General features: G+C 54.6%; 1 protein-coding gene across 3 annotated transcripts; it reads right to left on the reverse strand.

The window, feature by feature from the left end:
• Positions 1 to 2,852: 2,852 nt before the first annotated feature.
• On the reverse strand, positions 2,853 to 16,871 carry PITX2 (paired like homeodomain 2). 3 transcript variants are annotated; one of them, XM_041479906.1, is made up of 7 exons: positions 14,489 to 14,534; positions 14,204 to 14,288; positions 10,444 to 10,483; positions 9,461 to 9,472; positions 8,383 to 8,394; positions 6,002 to 6,205; positions 2,869 to 4,163 (listed from the first exon to the last, which is right to left on the reverse strand). In XM_041479906.1, the coding sequence occupies exons 1-7, from the start codon at positions 14,532 to 14,534 to the stop codon at positions 3,600 to 3,602; spliced, it is 963 nt and encodes a 320-aa protein (XP_041335840.1). In that variant the 3' UTR covers positions 2,869 to 3,599. The 3 variants fall into 3 exon arrangements, with proteins under 3 accessions (XP_041335837.1, XP_041335838.1, XP_041335840.1); XM_041479903.1 differs by lacking the exons at positions 8,383 to 8,394; positions 9,461 to 9,472; positions 10,444 to 10,483; positions 14,204 to 14,288 and adding exons at positions 6,905 to 7,168; positions 16,857 to 16,871 and having other exon boundaries at positions 2,853 to 4,163; positions 6,002 to 6,207; positions 14,489 to 14,544; XM_041479904.1 differs by lacking the exons at positions 8,383 to 8,394; positions 9,461 to 9,472; positions 10,444 to 10,483; positions 14,204 to 14,288 and adding an exon at positions 16,857 to 16,871 and having other exon boundaries at positions 2,853 to 4,163; positions 6,002 to 6,207; positions 14,489 to 14,544.
• Positions 16,872 to 18,326: the final 1,455 nt, after the last annotated feature.

Below are 18,326 nucleotides of genomic sequence, written 5' to 3' on the forward strand. Positions count from 1 at the left end.
AGGAGAAGGGGAAGCGCAGACAATAACCAAAAGGAGATACATCCATATCTGCGCATCATTTTGACCTTTGCGGGACGAGGCACTCCCGTATGACTGCCCGGGACTCGGGCACGCCGCCGGGGTTCAAAGTGCGGGAAGACACCGTCCGAAAACAAAAGAACGGAGCCGGGCCAGGACACGGCCTCGGGGCCCCAGCGCGGGCAGAGGGAGCCCGGGCACCCCCCGGCCCCGGCTGGAAGGGGCGCGCTCCCGGCTCCGCGGCCGCAGCTCCGATCGGGGGGTGGTGGGGGCTGCGAGGGCCAGCGGGACTGTGGATTGGGATGTGGATTGGGATGTGGATTGGGAGGCAGACGGCGCTGCCCGCTCGCACGCCCGGCGCGGGGGGTTGCGCAGCAGGCGGCCTGAATCGGCCTTTCCGAGGGGCGAGGGGGGTGCGAGGGGGTGTGAGCCCCTTGTCTAACCATTCTCCCCCCCACTTCTGCAAATAGGTGTTTTTCAAATTCCCCATTTCGTTGTGGCTTTTTCTCCCCCTCTTGGCGGCCTCCATTGTTCCAGGTTCACACTGCCACCGCCGATAAGAAGAAGGAAAGCCCCCGGAAAAAAAAAATGAAAGAAAAGAAACCCCACCACGACCCAAGATTTTGATTTACGACCTAATCAAAACATTATATCTTTGGTCAAGTGGCGCAGAAAAATGATGACCCTCAAGGCTTCAGCTAGGGGGAGAAAGAAATTCAGACTACTCTCGGAGTGATTTATGTCCTCTCTGAGCGGTCACGTTGATTTTTCATCGTTTGAGCCATTACACAGTAGAGCGAAAAACTCTGATCCAATTTTTTTTTTTTTTTTTTTTTTTTTGGTCCGGAATCGGTATATATTATTCTTCTAAATGTACATGCGTGTACTATGTGTTATATATCTAATATTTCGCCACGCACGCACAGATTCTACATATGTATATACCGATATTTTATATGTATATGTATTTATATTTACAAAAAGGACTATAAATAACCAAAGCCACCGAGAAGAAACGAGAGCAGAAAAAAGCGTGTAAAATACCGTGCCGATACCCGCAGCGATCCGCTCGCTGATTTCCAAGCCCGTCCCGCCGAGAGGGTTCGGGCAGAAAAGCTCTCTCGTTTCTCCGGCTCCCCTGATCCCCGAGGGGGGCTCCCGGGCTGCCAGCCCTTCGCCGCCGTCACCCTCAGACCTTTCGCCCGCAACCCAGTGAGGAAGAGGAAGAGAAGGAGGAGGAGGGGGACATTTTTGGCAGCCCCTGGCACTCACCCGGGTGAGGTGTTGACACGGTGCGGAAAAACCGAGGGGAGCGGCGTTGGGTCGGGGAGGCGGCGAGGCCGGACAAGTAGGGGGGGCCTCCCGCCTCCCCCCCGTCCCAAGCACCGAGGTTCTTTCTCTCCACCGACCCCCTGACAAGAACATACAGAGGAAAAGAAAACAGAAAGTCGCGTAAAATATTAAAATAAATTTAAAACCCCCCAATCTTACAACAAAAGAGACAAGAAATAATCTAATAAAAATGTGATGAGGAAGAAAAAAAGGGGAGAAAGAAAATAAAAATATGGGGTGTTAAAAGAAAAAAAAAAAAAAAAAAGAGGCGAAAAAAAGTGGAGGCTGGAGTTTGTCCACGCTGCAAATGGACCCACGGAAGGGTACCCTGATTTCGCGTGGGGGAAGCATTTTCCTCGTGGGAAAGCGCAGGGCGCTGACCTCTCCCCTCTCCCTCTCTTCTCTGCTCCTCTTCCCGTGTAACCGCTGGGGGGGAAGGAACCCCCTCCGCCGTGTCCGCCCACCCCCGGGCTACCTCGGCCGCTCCTCCCGACCTCACAAAGGCGCGCAACGAGCGCGCAAAGGCCTCTCAAGGATTAAGCTCTCTCTCACCGCGTAGAGTTTCCTCCCTGCCGTCCCCTGCGCCCTCGCCAGTTTACGCGCCTGCGGAATTTCTTCGTGTCTCGATATTCCCTCCGGATCCTGCGGCTGCCCACCCTCTCGGCAGCCCCTCCTCGCCCGCCCGGGGTGTGAGCCGATGGGAGGGCCGAGCAGCAATTCATCTTGATTTGTTTCAATTGTCTGGCGATAGCAAAGTTATAATCCTGTATAATTTCACGAACAAGCAGGTTGAGAATGAATGGGTCAATATTATTTAAAACAAAACACACGAGAGCACGACCTTTCCCTTCAACGACGTGTTGCAGCACGAAGTCGCAGGAAACTCGGGCTAACCTCTCACCCCCCGCGCTCCACGGGGTTGCGGTTATTTGGGCTGCTCTTTGTTTCTCTTCATGTCTGAAAGGGGGATTTGGAAAAGAAATGTAATATTACATGAAGGATCTGCCCGCTGAAGGGAGAGAAGGTGAGCGCACGGGGCGGCAAAGGGGACCGATTATTTTGAACGGGAGCAGTTTGTTTGCAAGCCGGCTTTTACTTTTTTTTTTTTTTTTTTCCCCACTCCCTTTTCTTTAATGCAATAAAAGCTTCTTTCACAGCAGGACAAATTTAGGCTCGAGATACAGCAGCTTTGTGACAGGTAATTCTCGAGTCCAGCGATGTCAAATAATCCATTTTCTCGGGGCTGTGCGGGGAAATAAAAGGACCCAAGGGGTACACGTCCCATTTTCTCTAGTATGCAAGGTTAGAGCGACGGATTTTTTTTTTTTTTTTAACGCGGGAAAAAAAAAAAAAAAAAAAAGCGCCAGCATTTATTTGCATTGCAAAAGTACTACCCCGCGTTGCCAGAGAACGAGATCCAGTGTCAACTATCAGTCAATCATTGCAGGCTAGTTGCTACTGCGCAGCTTGGCTCAGTAAATAAAAAATCCAGACAGAACTGTATGCTGTATATTTTACTCCCATGAAATAAAACACATTTTTTCATGTTTGCTGAAAAGTAAAACAATAATATTGTACGAAATGTTATACACAGGGCATGTTTTACATTGCAATATCAGAAACATCATTGCATCCACCAGAGGTACTATTCTAAAACTGATATTCACACAATTTTTTTTTAATAATTATATGTTAGAAACATACAGTGTCGCATTTAGTATATACATTCCCTTGCTCGCAAGCGAAAAAATCCTAATCGCTTCTGTGTAACATGCTTTATTTTAAAGCCTAACCTTTTAAAAACACTGTTGTGATATTACTAACAACTGCTTTTATAAAATTAATTTGACATTTCGATATATATACATCCTTTCAGTCATTTTTATGTTAACAATGCTAAACTTAAAAAATAACAAGCTTATAGTAACATTAAAATGTCATATCATATCCAGTCAAACATTTGTCCATATATATATATATATATATGTCCTTGTAACTGTTGAAATACTTAGTGAAAGAAAGATCTCCGAATCTGTAGGAGGTCCTTTGAAAACAAAGGAACTATCTTATTTCAGTGGTTTCCTCTTTTTTTTTTTTTCCTCCTCTCTCTCTCTCTTTCTCTCTCTTCCTCTCTGCCTCTGATTTTTCCTCCTTTCTCTTTCTCTCTAGTGCCCATTACTTTCTAGTGAAATTCTCAGTCTCTGCGGGAAATGGGGAGGGATTCCCACGCAGTTTCCTACTTGGATGTTTCACACGGGTCTGTCCACCGCGTACTGGCAAGCGCTCAGGTTGGAAGCGGGATTCTGCACACTGGCATAGCCAAAACTGGAGTGCTGCTTGGCTTTAAGTCTCAGACTCGCCAAGCTCGAGTTACACGTGTCCCTATAAACATACGGAGGTGTTGGAGGAGCATAAGGACAGGCTGGCGTTGGCACTGCAGAATTCAGGGAGGGATTGCTCAAGTTGTTCAAGTTATTCAGGCTGTTGAGGCTGGAGCCGGGCACCCCGGTGACTGCAGAAGGTACCATGCTTGAGGACATACTCATGGAGGATATGGAGTTTGGAGGGGAGAACATGCTCTGAGAAGACAGAGGGTTGACATTCATGGAGTTGAAAAAAGGAAAGCTTTTGGTGGAGAGGGAAGCGGAGGTGAGGCCCTTGGCTGCCCAGTTGTTGTACGAGTAGCCGGGGTACATGTCATCGTAGGGCTGCATGAGGCCGTTAAACTGCGGACCGAAGCCGTTTTTGCAAAGCTCGGCTTGCTGGTTCCTTTCTCTCTTTCTCCATTTGGCTCTGCGGTTCTTGAACCAAACCTTTGGAAACGGGGGGAGAGGGAGGGAGGGAGATGCGAGTTAGTCAGGAATCACCACCACCACCACTGCAGCCCTTTGCAGATTCTAGGGGCAACAGCCGAGCCTGTCCATATAGAAGTTATATATATAAATTTATACGAATATGTATGTATATATGAATATATCTCCAAGTATAGGTTCACCTCCTCCTCTGTGGAGCCCTGCGCTGGGCCGGGGTGTGCTGCCGGGACACCCGAGCATCCTGGGGACCGCTGGGGTTTAGCAAGGCAGATTCGTGGCCGCATAATTCCACCCTCACCACGGCCCCCAGGTCCTCCTCCCAGTCCCGTCCCCCCCCCCGCCGCAGCCCTCCACATAATTTGTGATGCTCTAATTCGCGCCACCGAGGCCAACGCTTCCTTCTTCTTCTTCTTCTCTCCCTTTTCTCCTGACCCCCACCTCTTTATTTCTCTTTTGGGCTTTTTCCCCCTCCTTTCTCTCTTGGCTTTCTCTGTACTGAAGCCACCCAGGAAAAATAAAAAAGTGCAAAAGCGAGAGTAAAAAGCCTGGAAACCAGTGGAATATTTAAGGCAATGGTACGGGAAAGGAGGAGGAAGTCAGCAACTAATAAATCCTTGCTTCAGTTTGTTAAATCTGCAAGTTCCTCTAACGTGAGAGCTTCCAGAACCGAAAACTATTTTCTACACAAACACGTTTGACTGCTCTTTGGAGTGGGGGAAAAATAGGGAAGAAAAAAAAAAAAAAAAAAAGAAAAAAAAAAAAGAAGGAAGAAAAATCACCATTTAACAATGTGCTAAATGAGATCTAAGGGACCCTCCCCGTGCAGACAATGGGAAAAGCGTGCCCTTTCCCAATCCACATCTGGGTGTCTGACCCGTCGGGCAGCCGCCAGCAGCCGCCTTACCGTGTGTATTGAAAGCACCCCGGGGTGTTTGTGGTAACCCCCACCGGTCGAGCTGGGCGGCGGCCGCCCGGGTGCTCCACGGGGACGGGCCCGTCTGCAGGCACCGCGCGGACCGATACAAAAACTTCCGCGGAAGCCGCCCCGCGACCGACGGCGCTCCGGGAAGACGCCGGGCTCGGTCGGGCCCCACTCCCTCCGCGTGGCTGCCCCGGCGCCAACACCGCCGGCCTGGGGCTGAGAGCCGGCCCCGCTCGCTGCCGCCCCCGGTTCTCACTGTCTCGCTTTCCTCAAGCGACCACGGGGAGAGGATTTATGTGGGATTTCCGAAAACCTGAAGGTTCGGCCCGTTTATAGGCTTCTTTTTGTGTGTGTGTGTGTTGGGGTTTGTCGTTTTTTCTTTTTTTCCCCCAGCGCGGTATTTGCCGGCGAGCAGGATCGGCCGCGGTATCTCTGCAGCGCCGCGATGGTCCCATAAATCTCAGAGGGGGGTAGAGGGTGGAGAGAGACGCTCGTCGAATTGTGAAACCCAAAGAAATAGAAAATGCAAGGAAGGGCACGTTGGGAGTGCCTCGGAGTGAAGCAAAAGCTCTTGTGTATTTTACATCTTTTTCTCATTAGAGACAGCGCAGGTTGCAGCCTGTTCCAAGTTGCTTTCTTGGCTAATGTTTTTATTAGCGTTTCGATCAAAAGGAGAGAGACGCATTGCACGGTGAGGGCGAAACGTGCAGCAAACCATATTTCAGAGACACAGAGAGAAATCCCAATCTGTCTCGCTTTGACAGAAATGTCCTGCTCTGTTCTGCTTTTGTGCAAAGGCGCTGGAGTTTACATACAAGCAGAAATCGAAAGCAGCTGCAAACATTTCAGCCCTCCTTCCCTTTCCCAGCCCACCCTGACCCCCGCTGCTCCGAGCCGATGCCGTGTCAGGACTTACCCTAACCCTGGCCTCGGTGAGGTTGGTCCAGACGGCGATCTCCTCCCGGGTGGACATGTCCGGGTAGCGATTCCGCTGGAAGGTGGCCTCCAGCTCCTGCAACTGCTGGCTGGTGAAGTGCGTCCGCTGCCGCCGCTGCCTCTTCTTCTTGGAGGGGTCCTCGGGCCCCGCATCCTCATTCTTGCTCTGTTGGCTCTTATCCTTCTCTGTAAGTGGGGGAAACCAAAAAAAAACAAGGCGGAAAACGAGGGCTCCTCAGCCTCCTCTCCAGCGGCTGGGGAAAAGCGTGTCCCCAGCGCTGCTGGATCCCGCAGACTGCCCCGAACGCGACTCGATGCTGTAATGATTAACCCGCGCCGGCCTCCCTCCGCTGCGGCTCCTCCGCGCCCCGCGGGCACCCACGGGCGGCTCCTCCCGGTGGAGCAGCCACGGCCGGGGCAGAGGGACGGAGCCGCCTCTCCGTAGGCAAGCTTTCTGCCTATGTGCATCCGTATCATTCTCCCTTCTGCATACACGTAATTCGTTTTATTTGCTCACCTACACTCGCGTTATTCGTCCGCCTGTAACAATATTCTTTGTCGGTATATCCCCCTATTTGTCCGTCTCTATCGAGATTACTCGCCCATGAAATCCCACGTTATTTGCCGATCTGTATCCATGTAACTCGCCTATCAGTATACATACCGCTCGCCTATCCTTACATATGTCATTTTCCTCCTCTACGCCGACACACAGACACCGCACGCTAAAAATCACGAAACGCATCTCGGCTCGGGTGCGGGACGCTCCCGGCCAGAGGGGCGGCGGCGCATCGCGGTCCGCGGGGCTGGCAGCCGGGCCGGAGCAGGACAGGGCTGCGGGGCGCCCGTCGGGCTGGGGTCCCTGCCTCTCACCCCCTCTTACCTGCGGCCTCGGGGCTGGAGGTGTCGGAGATGGTGTGCACCTCCAGCCGGTGCTTGGCAGACTCCAGGGAGGAACGCGCCTGCCCCGGCGCCAGCGCCGTCGCCATGGCCAGCGCGGGCTGGTGGTGATGGCAGGATGATGAAGAGGAGGAGGAGGAGGAAGGTGAGGAGGAGCACAGCTTATTCCCGGCTCCCAGGCGCTCCAGGCTTAACGGGTCCTTCATGCAGTTCATCGGCAAAAGGACGCCAAAGTCTACGTGCGCGCCTGGGGGGTCGATAGGAGAAGGTGTGCGTGTGTCTGTAGGTGTCGGTACGTGTAGGAGGGTCCGCGCAGCGCCCCCTCCGCGGACGCGGAGCAGCCCCGCGGCTCCGGGGGTCAGGGCTGCCGGCCGGGGAGCCGCTCCGGGGCGAGCGACGTTCGACTAGAGCCCGGGAGGCACGGCGAGCCTCGAAGCCCCCGCCGCCCGGGGGGGCGAGGCGGCGGCGACAGGAGAGCGGGCGAGTCCTGTCCTGTAAGAGCCGTCACGGCGACACGGCAGCTCCCCGGTCGGCGGCCCCCGGCCCGCCGCGGGGCTCCGCGGGGCGGGGGCGGCGAGGAGCGGCGGCGCTCCTCGGGGCGCTCCTCTCCGCTGCCCGCGCATGGACCCGCGCCGCGGCCGGCCCCGCACCGCATCAGCTCAGCCCGCGCGGCCCTGCGCGCCCCGCGCCGCCCCCCGCGCTCTCCCGGTGATGGGCACACCCGCCCCCCCAGAAAACCTCCGCCCGGTGTGTCCCGCCGGGGGTACCAGCGCCTGGAGAGCCCGGCTCCCGCCGCCGGCTCACGGGGCACCCCGTCGGAGCGGCTGCGGGCGCGTCCGCTCCGCTCCTCGCCGCACTCCCGGACCTGCGGGGGTGAGGAGCGGGGAGCTCGGCACTGCCAGAGCCGCTGCAGTAGGGTGGAGGAAAGCCCGATTCCCTCCTCATGGAGGGGGTGGAAAATAAGCGGGACGGCGGCGCGGCCGGTTAGACGGCAGACCTTGTGCCGGCAACAGCGACAATTAAACACAAACGACAACAACCTCCCCTCTGCGACACAGCTACGGAAAGCTTCACACCGCGCTCGGAGGCCCCCGAGCTCTTCTAGTCCCCGTGCTCGCCGGCTTTCTGCCCTTCCTCTGCCCGCACTAAAGGCGGGGTACACGGGGGAAAATCCGTTCCTTGGTTCCACCATTCCCGCCCCTTCCCTGCAAAGGGGTTCCCAAAAGCTAGCCCCCAAGGAGGATTTTCCACCCCGGTTTTACCACTTAATTGCACAGTAATCCGCGGGACCGTTCCTGCCCCTCGGCGTGGACCCGGAGGGATCATCCCGCGCCCCCGGGGCTCCCGGAGCAGCCCACGAACCTGAGCCCACGCAAGCCGTTTACAGAATGTGGCCAAGTCCCACACCGGGCCGGACGCCCCCACACAAACTTCTCAAACCCCTCTCCGAGGTTTGGGGGCAGGATTTGACCCCTCGCCCGGGCAGTGGCAGTAGAGGGACGGGCTACACTGCCCCGCAATCCCCACTCGTGGGACCGCTTATGGCGCCGGAATGAGGCTGCCGTGGACCGTGTCTCGCAGGAAGGAGGTGTGGGGACAGGTTGCCCTACCATGCTGGTCAGGTCCTCCTGGGGCAGAGGAATCCGTCCCCGAGCCTTAGCCTGCAGAGCCGACACTGGCCCAGGGCAGCTGTAGGGATGGGGATGGCCGTCTTAGGGATGGGGATTCCGAAGTAGCCCAGGAGCAGGAAACGCAGGTTTGCGTCTCTATCTTCAATTTATCTGGCTGGTCACTGGTATTGAAAAGTTACCGAAAGCTTCCCCTTGATGTGGTCTTACACATCCACATCCCAGTGCCCAAACTTTTCTGTGTCCCATTCCCATCCCGTCCGCCACACCCCACCCCCACGTCTCTCAAGGGTCTTCCTTAGTCGCTGATTCTCGTTCGAGGTACGTATCATCCATCGCAATCTTAGTTATCGCTAAATTATACATATTACTTTCGCAGCCTGTTAGTAAAGAAGGTTAAATTAATTTACATTCTGCTCATTATCTGGTGTTTAAATGACGTGTTTTTATCCCTGAGATTTGGCAAGGAATCTCTTTCCTCAGACCCCACAGCGTTTCGATGGAGACAATGCTCTTACATTTGTAGTGGATTTTAATCTGATAAGACTCTAATTTGCTTAAGTCTTTTAAATAGGGGGTTTAAAATGATTCTAGCCGTTTTCTTATTGAATTTCCTCTAATTCCCCCAAGATCATAAAGTATATGTGTAAAGTAAATATTTCCTCCCTTTGCACCGGCAGCAGATGACCTATAACTAAGTCAATATGAATCCAGCTCCATTCTGCACAATTTGTTTACCAATCATATCCCAGTTTCTTCTTAACCTCTCGCTACCTCTGTGGTCCCGCACCTAGAACCGCCCCCGCGGCCTTTCCCCATGGCGGGACCGTGCCAAAATCGCGGACAGGGGGCTGCCCCTGCCCTGGCCAAGCGGGAACGGCCTCGGACCCTCAGCGAGGGGCACTTGGCACGGGGTGCTGCCTCTCTCCAGCCCCACGTCGGGGTGAAAACAAGTGTGCAAAGCCCTGGGGTGGGGGAGCCAGAGGGAGAGGTGATACGGAGGTATCTCCTCCTTCCCTCCCCCGCCTTTTTTCCTTTTTTCGGAGCCAGAGGGAGAGGTGATACGGAGGTATCTCCTCCTTCCCTCCCCCGCCTTTTTTTTTTTTTTTTTTTTTGGCATTAATTTATTTTCAGTCATTCTGGGGCAATGCTGGCTTCTTCCTCCGCGACTCGAAGCGAGAAGTCCTTTCGCCCGTGCGGGGCGCAGAGCGCTTGTTAAGCGCTTTATGCCCGTGCAGGGCGAGCGCCGGTGCCCGCCGTGCCCGCCAGCCGCAGCCTCGCTGTCCCGGGACATTTGTCGGGGCAGGCCGCCCCCGGCGCGCTCCCCCAGAGAACGGGGAGAGGAGGAGGAGGGCCCGGCCACCGCACAGCCCTATCGCGTCTTCCCTAGCTCCAGCCCCGCGTCCCACGGCCACAGGCGTGACAGACCCTCCAGCCGTCCCCGCGCCCCGAAAAGGAGCGCACAACACTGGCCCGGGCCCCGGCAGCCCAAAGGGAGAGGCTGTCGGCATTTCCTTACGTGCCTTTGATTAAAACTCCCCCATCCCGGGCAGGAGGGGAGCTACCACACAGCATTAGTTGTCATGGTGACCATAAATCACGTAAATCCAAAAATACCTACCTATAATCTGAGATGAAGCTTTTATTTCCCAAGTGAAATAATATTTTAAAAGCTGTCAGCCAACCGAAAAACAACCTAATTGTAGTCACCCAGGTAATATATTAGCGGTAAAGGTTTCAATTAAAATGTCAAGTGTTTAATTTTTTTTTTTTTTTGGTGGAAGTTCCCATCGCCTCTCCGGTTCGGGTCCTGGCCATGAAGCCGTCCCCGCCAGCTCGCTCGCGTACCGACTATCCGCCCCTGCTGAGTGTGGCTGCCATCACCAAAGAAAACCCCAAAACTATTTTGGGAATTGGCCTCTTTCCTTTTCTCCCTGAGCTGCAGGGCCTATCGGGGACGCGCCCCGATGGACTGGGAAACATCCGCCGCGTACGAAAAATGGGGAATCGGTGATGGTCCCCGCTCCGCATAACCTTTTTAATTTTATGGGAATTTTGGTGTGGTTTTTTTCCCCTGTTTGTTTGTTTGGTTGATTGGTTTGTTTTTTCACTTTTTTTCCTTTTTTTTCTTTTTTCTCCTCGCTGTTTTTTGAGTTTATTTGGGATGCCCGGTGCCCGCTCCGGTGCTGCAAGCTGGAGGGCCGAGAGCAGGGCCGGGAGATGAGCGGCTCTGTTGGGGATGTCGGAGGGTGGCCAGACCTACTGCGGGTATTTATTTGCCCACTTTTCCTTTATCGCCTCACGAGATCTTTGTTTCTAGGCGTAATACTCCCCTAAATGGATAAATTGGTTCTTATGTAGAGCCTCCAACTAGTCCTGTTGTCTTTTACCTTTGGCTTGTTGTCTTTCGCCTATCTCGGATTACCGGGTATTCTCCTCGATGAAGAGCCATTAATTACCCATTCAGTCAATATTAGGAAGACTACAGAGCTTTTTACATAGGATTAAGAAGACATCAGATTGTTCCGTTAGTATATTCCTGCTCACGAAAAAGCTTTCGTTATACATTTAGTTTTCCCTGGAGTGAGGCTAACAACTGCTGCATATATTATTCTCAGACGCCAACCGCGGAGGGGGAAAATTCTATAAGCGAAGCGTAATAAATAACTTCTAATTTGCTCTTGGCGGGGGGTGCGAAGCGGGGCGCGCACCTTCCGAGGCGCAGCGCAGGGGCAGCGCACCAGCGAAGGGCTTGCGCCCTGGACAGGGAACATCCCGGCTCCACGACTCGGGTCACAATTCCGGGGACAAATTTGGCCACGCTCTGTGGAGGGGAGGGTGCCGCTCGGCTCTGCCTGGCTGCCCAGCGGCGGCAGCGCCTGCGCGCCCACCTCAGCCCGGGGCTCAAAAAAGGCACCGGCGACCTTTGCTTTGCACGCTGCAGTGTCTTCAGCCGGTCTGATTGGAAAGCTGAATCAGCGTTAGGTTTTTAAGTTTTTGTTTTTGAAAAGAATGTTCAGTTACGGAATAGTCAGACCAATTTTTTTTCTTCCCCCCCCCCCCCCCCCTTTTTTGATAGTATTGGAACAATCAATTTGGAATGCTGAATGGTGATACAAGACGGAATGTAATTTCAACATTTTATGCTGGAAGCTGCTGTTTCAGCAATACCCAGATTATCGATTATAGGGAAGGATTCCTTAAGTAGAATTCACAGACCTAACAAATAGTATAGATTATATATATATACACGTACACACAAACACCTTAAGCATCCTTTCACCCTGAATAAAAATTACTTAAACAAACCCACCACCGACAACCATTTACAAGTGCGGGTCTGCCGAAGCATGTGCTGAAGTTTTCCTAATTTTGTGGGACTGGTCACCCAGCAGCAATTTTCCTGTCTCTCTGAAGAAATCTGACACCCGCCGGGCTGCGTTTGACACTCTAGGCTGCAATAATATTTTCATACTTTCCCATTTTCCTTTCCTCGGCATGGCCACGGACTCGTTTCTTCTGGAACAGCCCTCCCCCTGTGCGCCCCATTCCCCGCGGGAAGCCGACATGCCATGTAGTTTTGGATGGTCTCCTACTGAATTTCCTTTCCTGCTTTCGCAGAACCATCGATTTGAGAAAACAGTCGCATGTTTTGCTATTAATGCCAGTGGTTCTAGTTAGCGATCATTCTCCTCGTGGCCACCGACGGTGCCTATCTCGCGAAATTACCTCACCGCCCTCGTAATTTCCAAAGCTGAAATGTGACAGAGAGGGGTCCCCAATCACCCCTGCTTCCTTCCCCGCCTCCCCCCAGCCAGCCCCAAGGATCAGACTTTTTGCAAACTAAATACCAAAAGCATGACATCCTTACTGTCAGGTAAGACAAAAATCAACGAGTACCGCGCTGGTTTAAGCAAATCAAAACCAAGACCCAACAAACCCCTCCGGTACCACGACAAAACACCCGTGATTTCTACGATTTACAGCAAGTCGCCCGAGCAGCTCAGGGCGTCTCGGGACTTGCCATTATCCGTCGCAGGGACTGAGGCAGCACACAGGGTTCATCCGCATATCTGCAGGAATATATTCCCATATCGGCAGGGATATATCCGTATCCGAGGTCGTCGCGCTTCCCTTCCCCGTAAATGGGAGCGTTTTAATGGTCAGGCAACACCGCCGTTGCTTCTTGGACTCGGACGTATGTTTTAATTAATGGCATTAAAGGTGTTTAGATAGCAATTTCCCCTGCAGCGCGGCGACTAAAAATCAGCCCGGCTGGTACGGTAACAAGGCAGGAAATTTTGCGTGTACTACAATAATCCAGGTTCATAATTGATGTTTAAGAAAATAACCATTTGTTTCTCGGCAGAGGAAGTTAAAGTTACCGTGTCAAGGAGCATATGTGGATATTACTTTTATAAATACTTAGTCGAATAAAGCTGACTTGGAAGGGCTCATAAATTTATTATATCAGAAAGGTCCCCACTTTCCCATTAGATCGTGCTAAGGGCTTTGATTAAGACCACCTGTTCATCGGGAAGAAAAGGCAGGGGAGGGTAAAAAGGCCTTTCTTATTTGCAAACCATATATAAAGCAATGTCACCCTTCCTTTCCACATTATTTAACACTTATTACTGGCCGAGGGAAAAAGTGCCAGACTCTGGTAAAGCCTATTTGTGCACAATTTAATATCGTGTATGTTTCCGGGATTAAAAATTATCGGTTCGTAATACTTTGGCGTTTGGAATTACCCCGGATTTTGCTCGCTAACCTTCCTTTAGCTTAAGCGTTTCTTCTTCTAGGGGTTTTGATGTCCAGCTAGCAAATCCTGCCTAAAGTCCCCGGGGGCGGGTGGACTCGAGAAGGGGATGTGGCCTCTCCTAAAATCATTGGATGTTATTTGAGAAATAGCGAGCTGTTTGGCCAAACAGGGTTAATACAGTATTCTTACAAGGAAGTGTTTAACCACGAGACCAGGAATACGTGCATTATTAATTCACTCTAGTTTCCTGTATTATTAATTCAGGTTAATGTATTTTATTTAAACAAAATTACGTTTATCTTGGATTAAACAGTCTATCGAAATACAGAGCGCTTGTTTTCTTCTTTGTAATATGTTTGCATTGCTGTTTTTCTTTACCACCCCTCGGGCTAGCCTGTCAGACCCCCTGAAAAGGGCAGGGGAAGAGAGACAGGAGCTCGCTCTGCTGCAGACGGAGCGCTGTGGGGGTGCCTACCTCTGGGGGCAGGAGAGGGCTGGCGGCTTGTTTACGGCCGAGGGGGTGGTGTCAAAAAATAGAAAATAAAAATAAATACGAGAGCGACGCTGCGGCTGTCTAAACGGCGCGCTGACAGCGATGCTTTTTTGGGGGACACGCGCTGGCGGCGGGAGGCGCTGCGCGGCCGCAGCCGCGGGGGTGCTCGCACCCCCTTTCCCCTTTCGCTTCCCTCTCCCGCGGCCGCGCACCTCCCGGCGCAAGCGGCGCCCGGCGCGCCGCCGGCGGACAGCAGAGGGCGCCCTGGCGCCGCGCAGGCGGGCCCGGCTCGGCTCTGCCGCCGCCGCCCCGCAGCGCGCCCGCGGAGTGGCGCGGAGCGGCCGCGGAGTGTCACTGGCGCTGGGGGCCGCAGCCCGGACCGGACACCGTGCTGCCGGCGGGCTCCGTGCCGCCCTCCAGCTCATGTCCCCCTTTAGATGTCCGCCTTCGGAATAGAGACACTCGACGGCGGCGGGCTGCACGCCTGGGGACGGGGACACTGCGTGGGGGCCCAGGGGAGAGGTAACTGGGTGGGTGGGTGGTCAGCGCCCGACGCTGCGCGGCCCTTCGCGGAGGTGACGCCGCTTCCCCGGGGCCGGCCCGCCTGACTGCACACCCGCGCACCGCTCCGCACGGCAGCGGGGCCGCTGTGCCTCCGGCCCGGCGAGCCGTGGTGTCTCTTACCTAGCTGAACACAGGCGGAGACAAGTTTGCGGCAGTTGGACTCCATTACCCGTTATCTGCAAAAGATGAATTGTTTTAAAACAATTACTTTGGGATTGAAAGATACATGCAAATACCCGAAACACAGCCGCCGCGGGAGCTACGTCGCAACGACGCGGGCTGAATGGCGCTTATTTCTCCAGGGATACGCGCAGTGTCCCCTCTCCTTGCTTTAGCCTCAGGTCCCACCAAAGTCACACCACAGGACAGGCGCAAACACCCGTGGCTGTTTCCCAGCCCGTCGAACCTTCCGGCCTCCTTGCACCTCTAAGTATTTGGGCACGCGTAGGAGAGTCCCCTAACCTCGTCGCCGTGCTCAGCCGTGGGACAGGCCGACCCCGGTGGCAGGGGTGCCGTAGGACAGTAGGTACCAGCAGCCGCTCCCCCACCGCGGCGGAAGTTGCGCGGCAGCGGCTGCGCCTCCGCGCTCCTCGGCCGCCACCGCCGCCTCCCTCTATCTGAGAGGTCGGGCAGTAAAATCACAGGATTAGTGCCTGATTGAGATGTCTGTTCGTGAGATATTACAAAATTCATTATCACAGCTCTCTACTAACTCGATATGAAGTAACACAGATGGGATTTTATTAGTCCAGGCTTCAAATGTTTACTTATGATAATTTCGAGGGAAATTTGCATGTCACCATCATTTCGGTAATCTTTCTTCTTCTTCTTCGCTTCTTTTTTAATGTCTGGACCGGGCGCATTATTAGCTGGTGCTTAGAAATCCGGCAGCCTGGAGCCGAGGCATGTTTGGGATGAGCAGCGCCAGACGCAGCGCCCACCGAGAAGGGCCCCGAGGCTCCGGCCCTTCCACCCTCCGCCGGGCAAGCAGGATAAGGCCGTGAGAAAAGAAAAGAAAAGAAAAGAAGAAAGAAAGAAAGAAAGAAAGAAAGAAAGAAAGAAAGAAAGAAAGAAAGAAAGAAAGAAAGAAAGAAAGAAAGAAAGAAAGAAAGAAAGAGAAAAGGGGAAAAGGAAAGGGGAAGGTGCGGTTTTTAGGATTCCTCGTGGTCGTGTCGTGACATGGCGATTTATATTCCCAGATGAACGACGCCAGGGAGGAACTCCGCTCCCTCCAGCAGCCGGGCCTAGCACACGAGCAGCGCCTAAATTAATCGGGAAGGTGATTAAGAGAACCTTAATTCTTCGCCAATGGTCCTTATTTCGGGATCGGTCTCCGTCAGGATTAGTCCTGCGTAACAAATGCCCTCCCCCGCGGCCTGCCTCTATGGCTGATTTATCTCACGAGTGGAGACACACGGCTCCCCCCACGCACATGCCCCGACACCGAGGGGAAGTTTTTCCTCTCTACTGAAATGCCGATCTCCTCGGAGAAAAGTGCCTTTCTCGAAGGGATTATTATTATTCCTTCCTCACCCGTATTGCTCCTTCCCTTTCTCCTCTCCGTATCCTCTTAATTTTCGTTGCAAGGCACATCGCAGCACGGGGCCAAGTGGAGCGTTTTCCTATTGTCTCCAGCCCGGCGACACAAACGAAAGCAACTCCACTTGCTTTTCCACTTCCCTTTCTCTGAGTACTCAGATTTAAATACCTCCGCACCTCTGCGCGCCCACAGCCCCAGCAAACGCACCAGCCGTGCGACCTTGCCTTTCTCCACGGCCGGGCCCTCTCAGCAGCAACCTGCTCGGAGCAGCTGCAGGGCGCGGACAGGAAAGCGGGATTATTATTTTTTTCTTTATAGGTATCTATCACTGTTCTTTCGGAGAAAAAATTAAAAATCCACAATCCCCAAAAAATTGGAGTCGCCTGGCAAGGATCTCACCGCCCGAAATGCTGCGGTCCGTGATTTTGGCGGGAGGCTTTCCGCCAGAGGCCCGCGGCCGCTGGCTCTCAAACGAAAGGGGAGTTCGTGCGGGGCCTACCCCTCCGCGGTGCCCGCGGGGCAGCCGTGCCCCGCCGTTCTCTCGCTGGCGGTGCCGGTGGGAGACCCCGCAGCCGGCTCGGCAGACCCGCCCGCATCGCTTTCGGGCAGCCCGAGCCCGTGCCGGCGCCGCTGCCGCCCCCCGCCCGGCTCCGCGTCTCCGCGGCAGGAAGGCGCTGCCTAAGCGGCCGGTTCCTCGGCGCCCGCCCCGCCGGGGAAGTGGGACCAGCACGGCGGGCAAACGGCGCGGGGGCAGCGCTGCTTCCCTCGCCGGCAGCGCCGCGGGACGGGCCGCAGCCGTCCGGGAGGACATCAGCAACCCGAGCCCGCAGGACCCTGCCCAGCCGGCCCGCGGTCCCGCTGCTCGTCCCGGGGTGCGCAGAGCCTGGACCTGCCGGGTTCGTAGACCCTCGCCCGTCCCGCCGATCCCCCCGAGCCTCCCGCACTCACCGGGGCCGGTTGCGCAGCGCTCCCCGCCGCCGCGGGGCCGGGCTGGGCCGGGGCGGGCGGCTCCGCGGCTCTCCGCGGGCACGGGCGCAGCGGCGGCGGTGGCAGCCCCCGTCCGCGGAGGGGGCAGGGGGCAGGAGGAAGGACAAGAGTCGGCGGAGGCGGCGCGGCGGCGGGCTAGGTAGCCAGAGGAAAACCGAGGTGAGCGAGGACGGCCGTGGCCTCTCCGCGCCCGCGCAGGGCGCGCCCTGCTCCGCCCGGCTGGGGAGGGGGGCACAAGTAACTGTGGCCGAAGTTTCCCGGGCCGGGCCGGTGGCTGTCCTTGCACCAGATGTGAAGAGGGATCGGCAACCTATTGGGAGAGGTCTCGGTTTCCTGTTTTAACCCACTTTTTTTCATTTTTCCCCAATTTTTTCTTACTTCTTACATGTATATATTTGGTGCTTTTTTTTCCTTTTTAAAAATTTTTTATTGCGGGGTGTTCTTGTTCGTGCCTCTATCGGTAGTGCGGTGCCGGGATAGCCGAAATCCTGCCGCCCCTCTCTGTTACTCGCCCTGCATCATTTACGCGCGATAGCGAGAAAACGCTACTTTCTCTCCCTTTTCCCCAAAGGACACCGAGCTGCCTCCAGCGGGAAATTTATTTTCGATTTTGCGGCGTTTTCCGTGTTTAAGAAAATATCGAAACCGGATTTCTCTATTCAGATCAAACTAAAGCGATCGCTTTTTCTCACAGCATTTCCGCGGCTTTGTTTATAGAGGAATAACGAGAAAATAAAATAGGCGCTTTACTAACTCGGAGGCTACACCTGATCTCTTTGTGGCTATTTTAAAATTATTTCAGCGTGGAGTGAATTTTAGTTATTTATAGCCGTGGGCAGAGGGCTAGGCAGCTATTGCTGGAGGGGAAAGCGAACCCTTGGAAGAGGCCAAGTTTTCCGCGGGTCGTTAAGTCAGCCCAGCCGCAGCCGGCAGCACCACCGCTCCACGGTGCGCTCAGAAAAGCCCTTTGATTGCGACGCCGCAGCGGTCGCCGCGCCAAGCGGAGGGGGTGACTTTCTCTCGCAAGAAAAGAAATCGTGTGGGAAAATCTAGGGAGAAATAAATTAGTTTGCTGCGTCCTAGGCTATCTGCGTTTCTATCCCTGGGAGCGCTCTGCCAGGTGAAATCCAGTTTCTCCGCGCATCCGAAGAAAGAGCGGGAGTGAGAGGGACTCCCAGCTCCCACCTCTCACTTTTGTTTTCCCGGGAGAAGCCAACTGCTTGCGCCGGTGTGCATCTTCCCCACACCCCCAGCCCCGTTGTGTGTGGGGCAGGGAAGGCTGGGACACCCGCCTTGGCAGCGCGGCCGCGGAGCGGGACCGCCCGCCGTTCATCGACCGCCTCCGCGCCGGGCAGCAGCAGTCTCCGTCCGCCCCGGAGAGGCTAAAGTGAGCAGCTGGTGGGAAATGCAAATGGCTCCTGAAGAAACATA

The sequence above is a fragment of the Pyrgilauda ruficollis genome, unplaced genomic scaffold (assembly GCF_017590135.1).
Source record: "Pyrgilauda ruficollis isolate IOZ18807 unplaced genomic scaffold, ASM1759013v1 scaffold5, whole genome shotgun sequence".
NCBI lineage: Eukaryota > Metazoa > Chordata > Aves > Passeriformes > Passeridae > Pyrgilauda > Pyrgilauda ruficollis.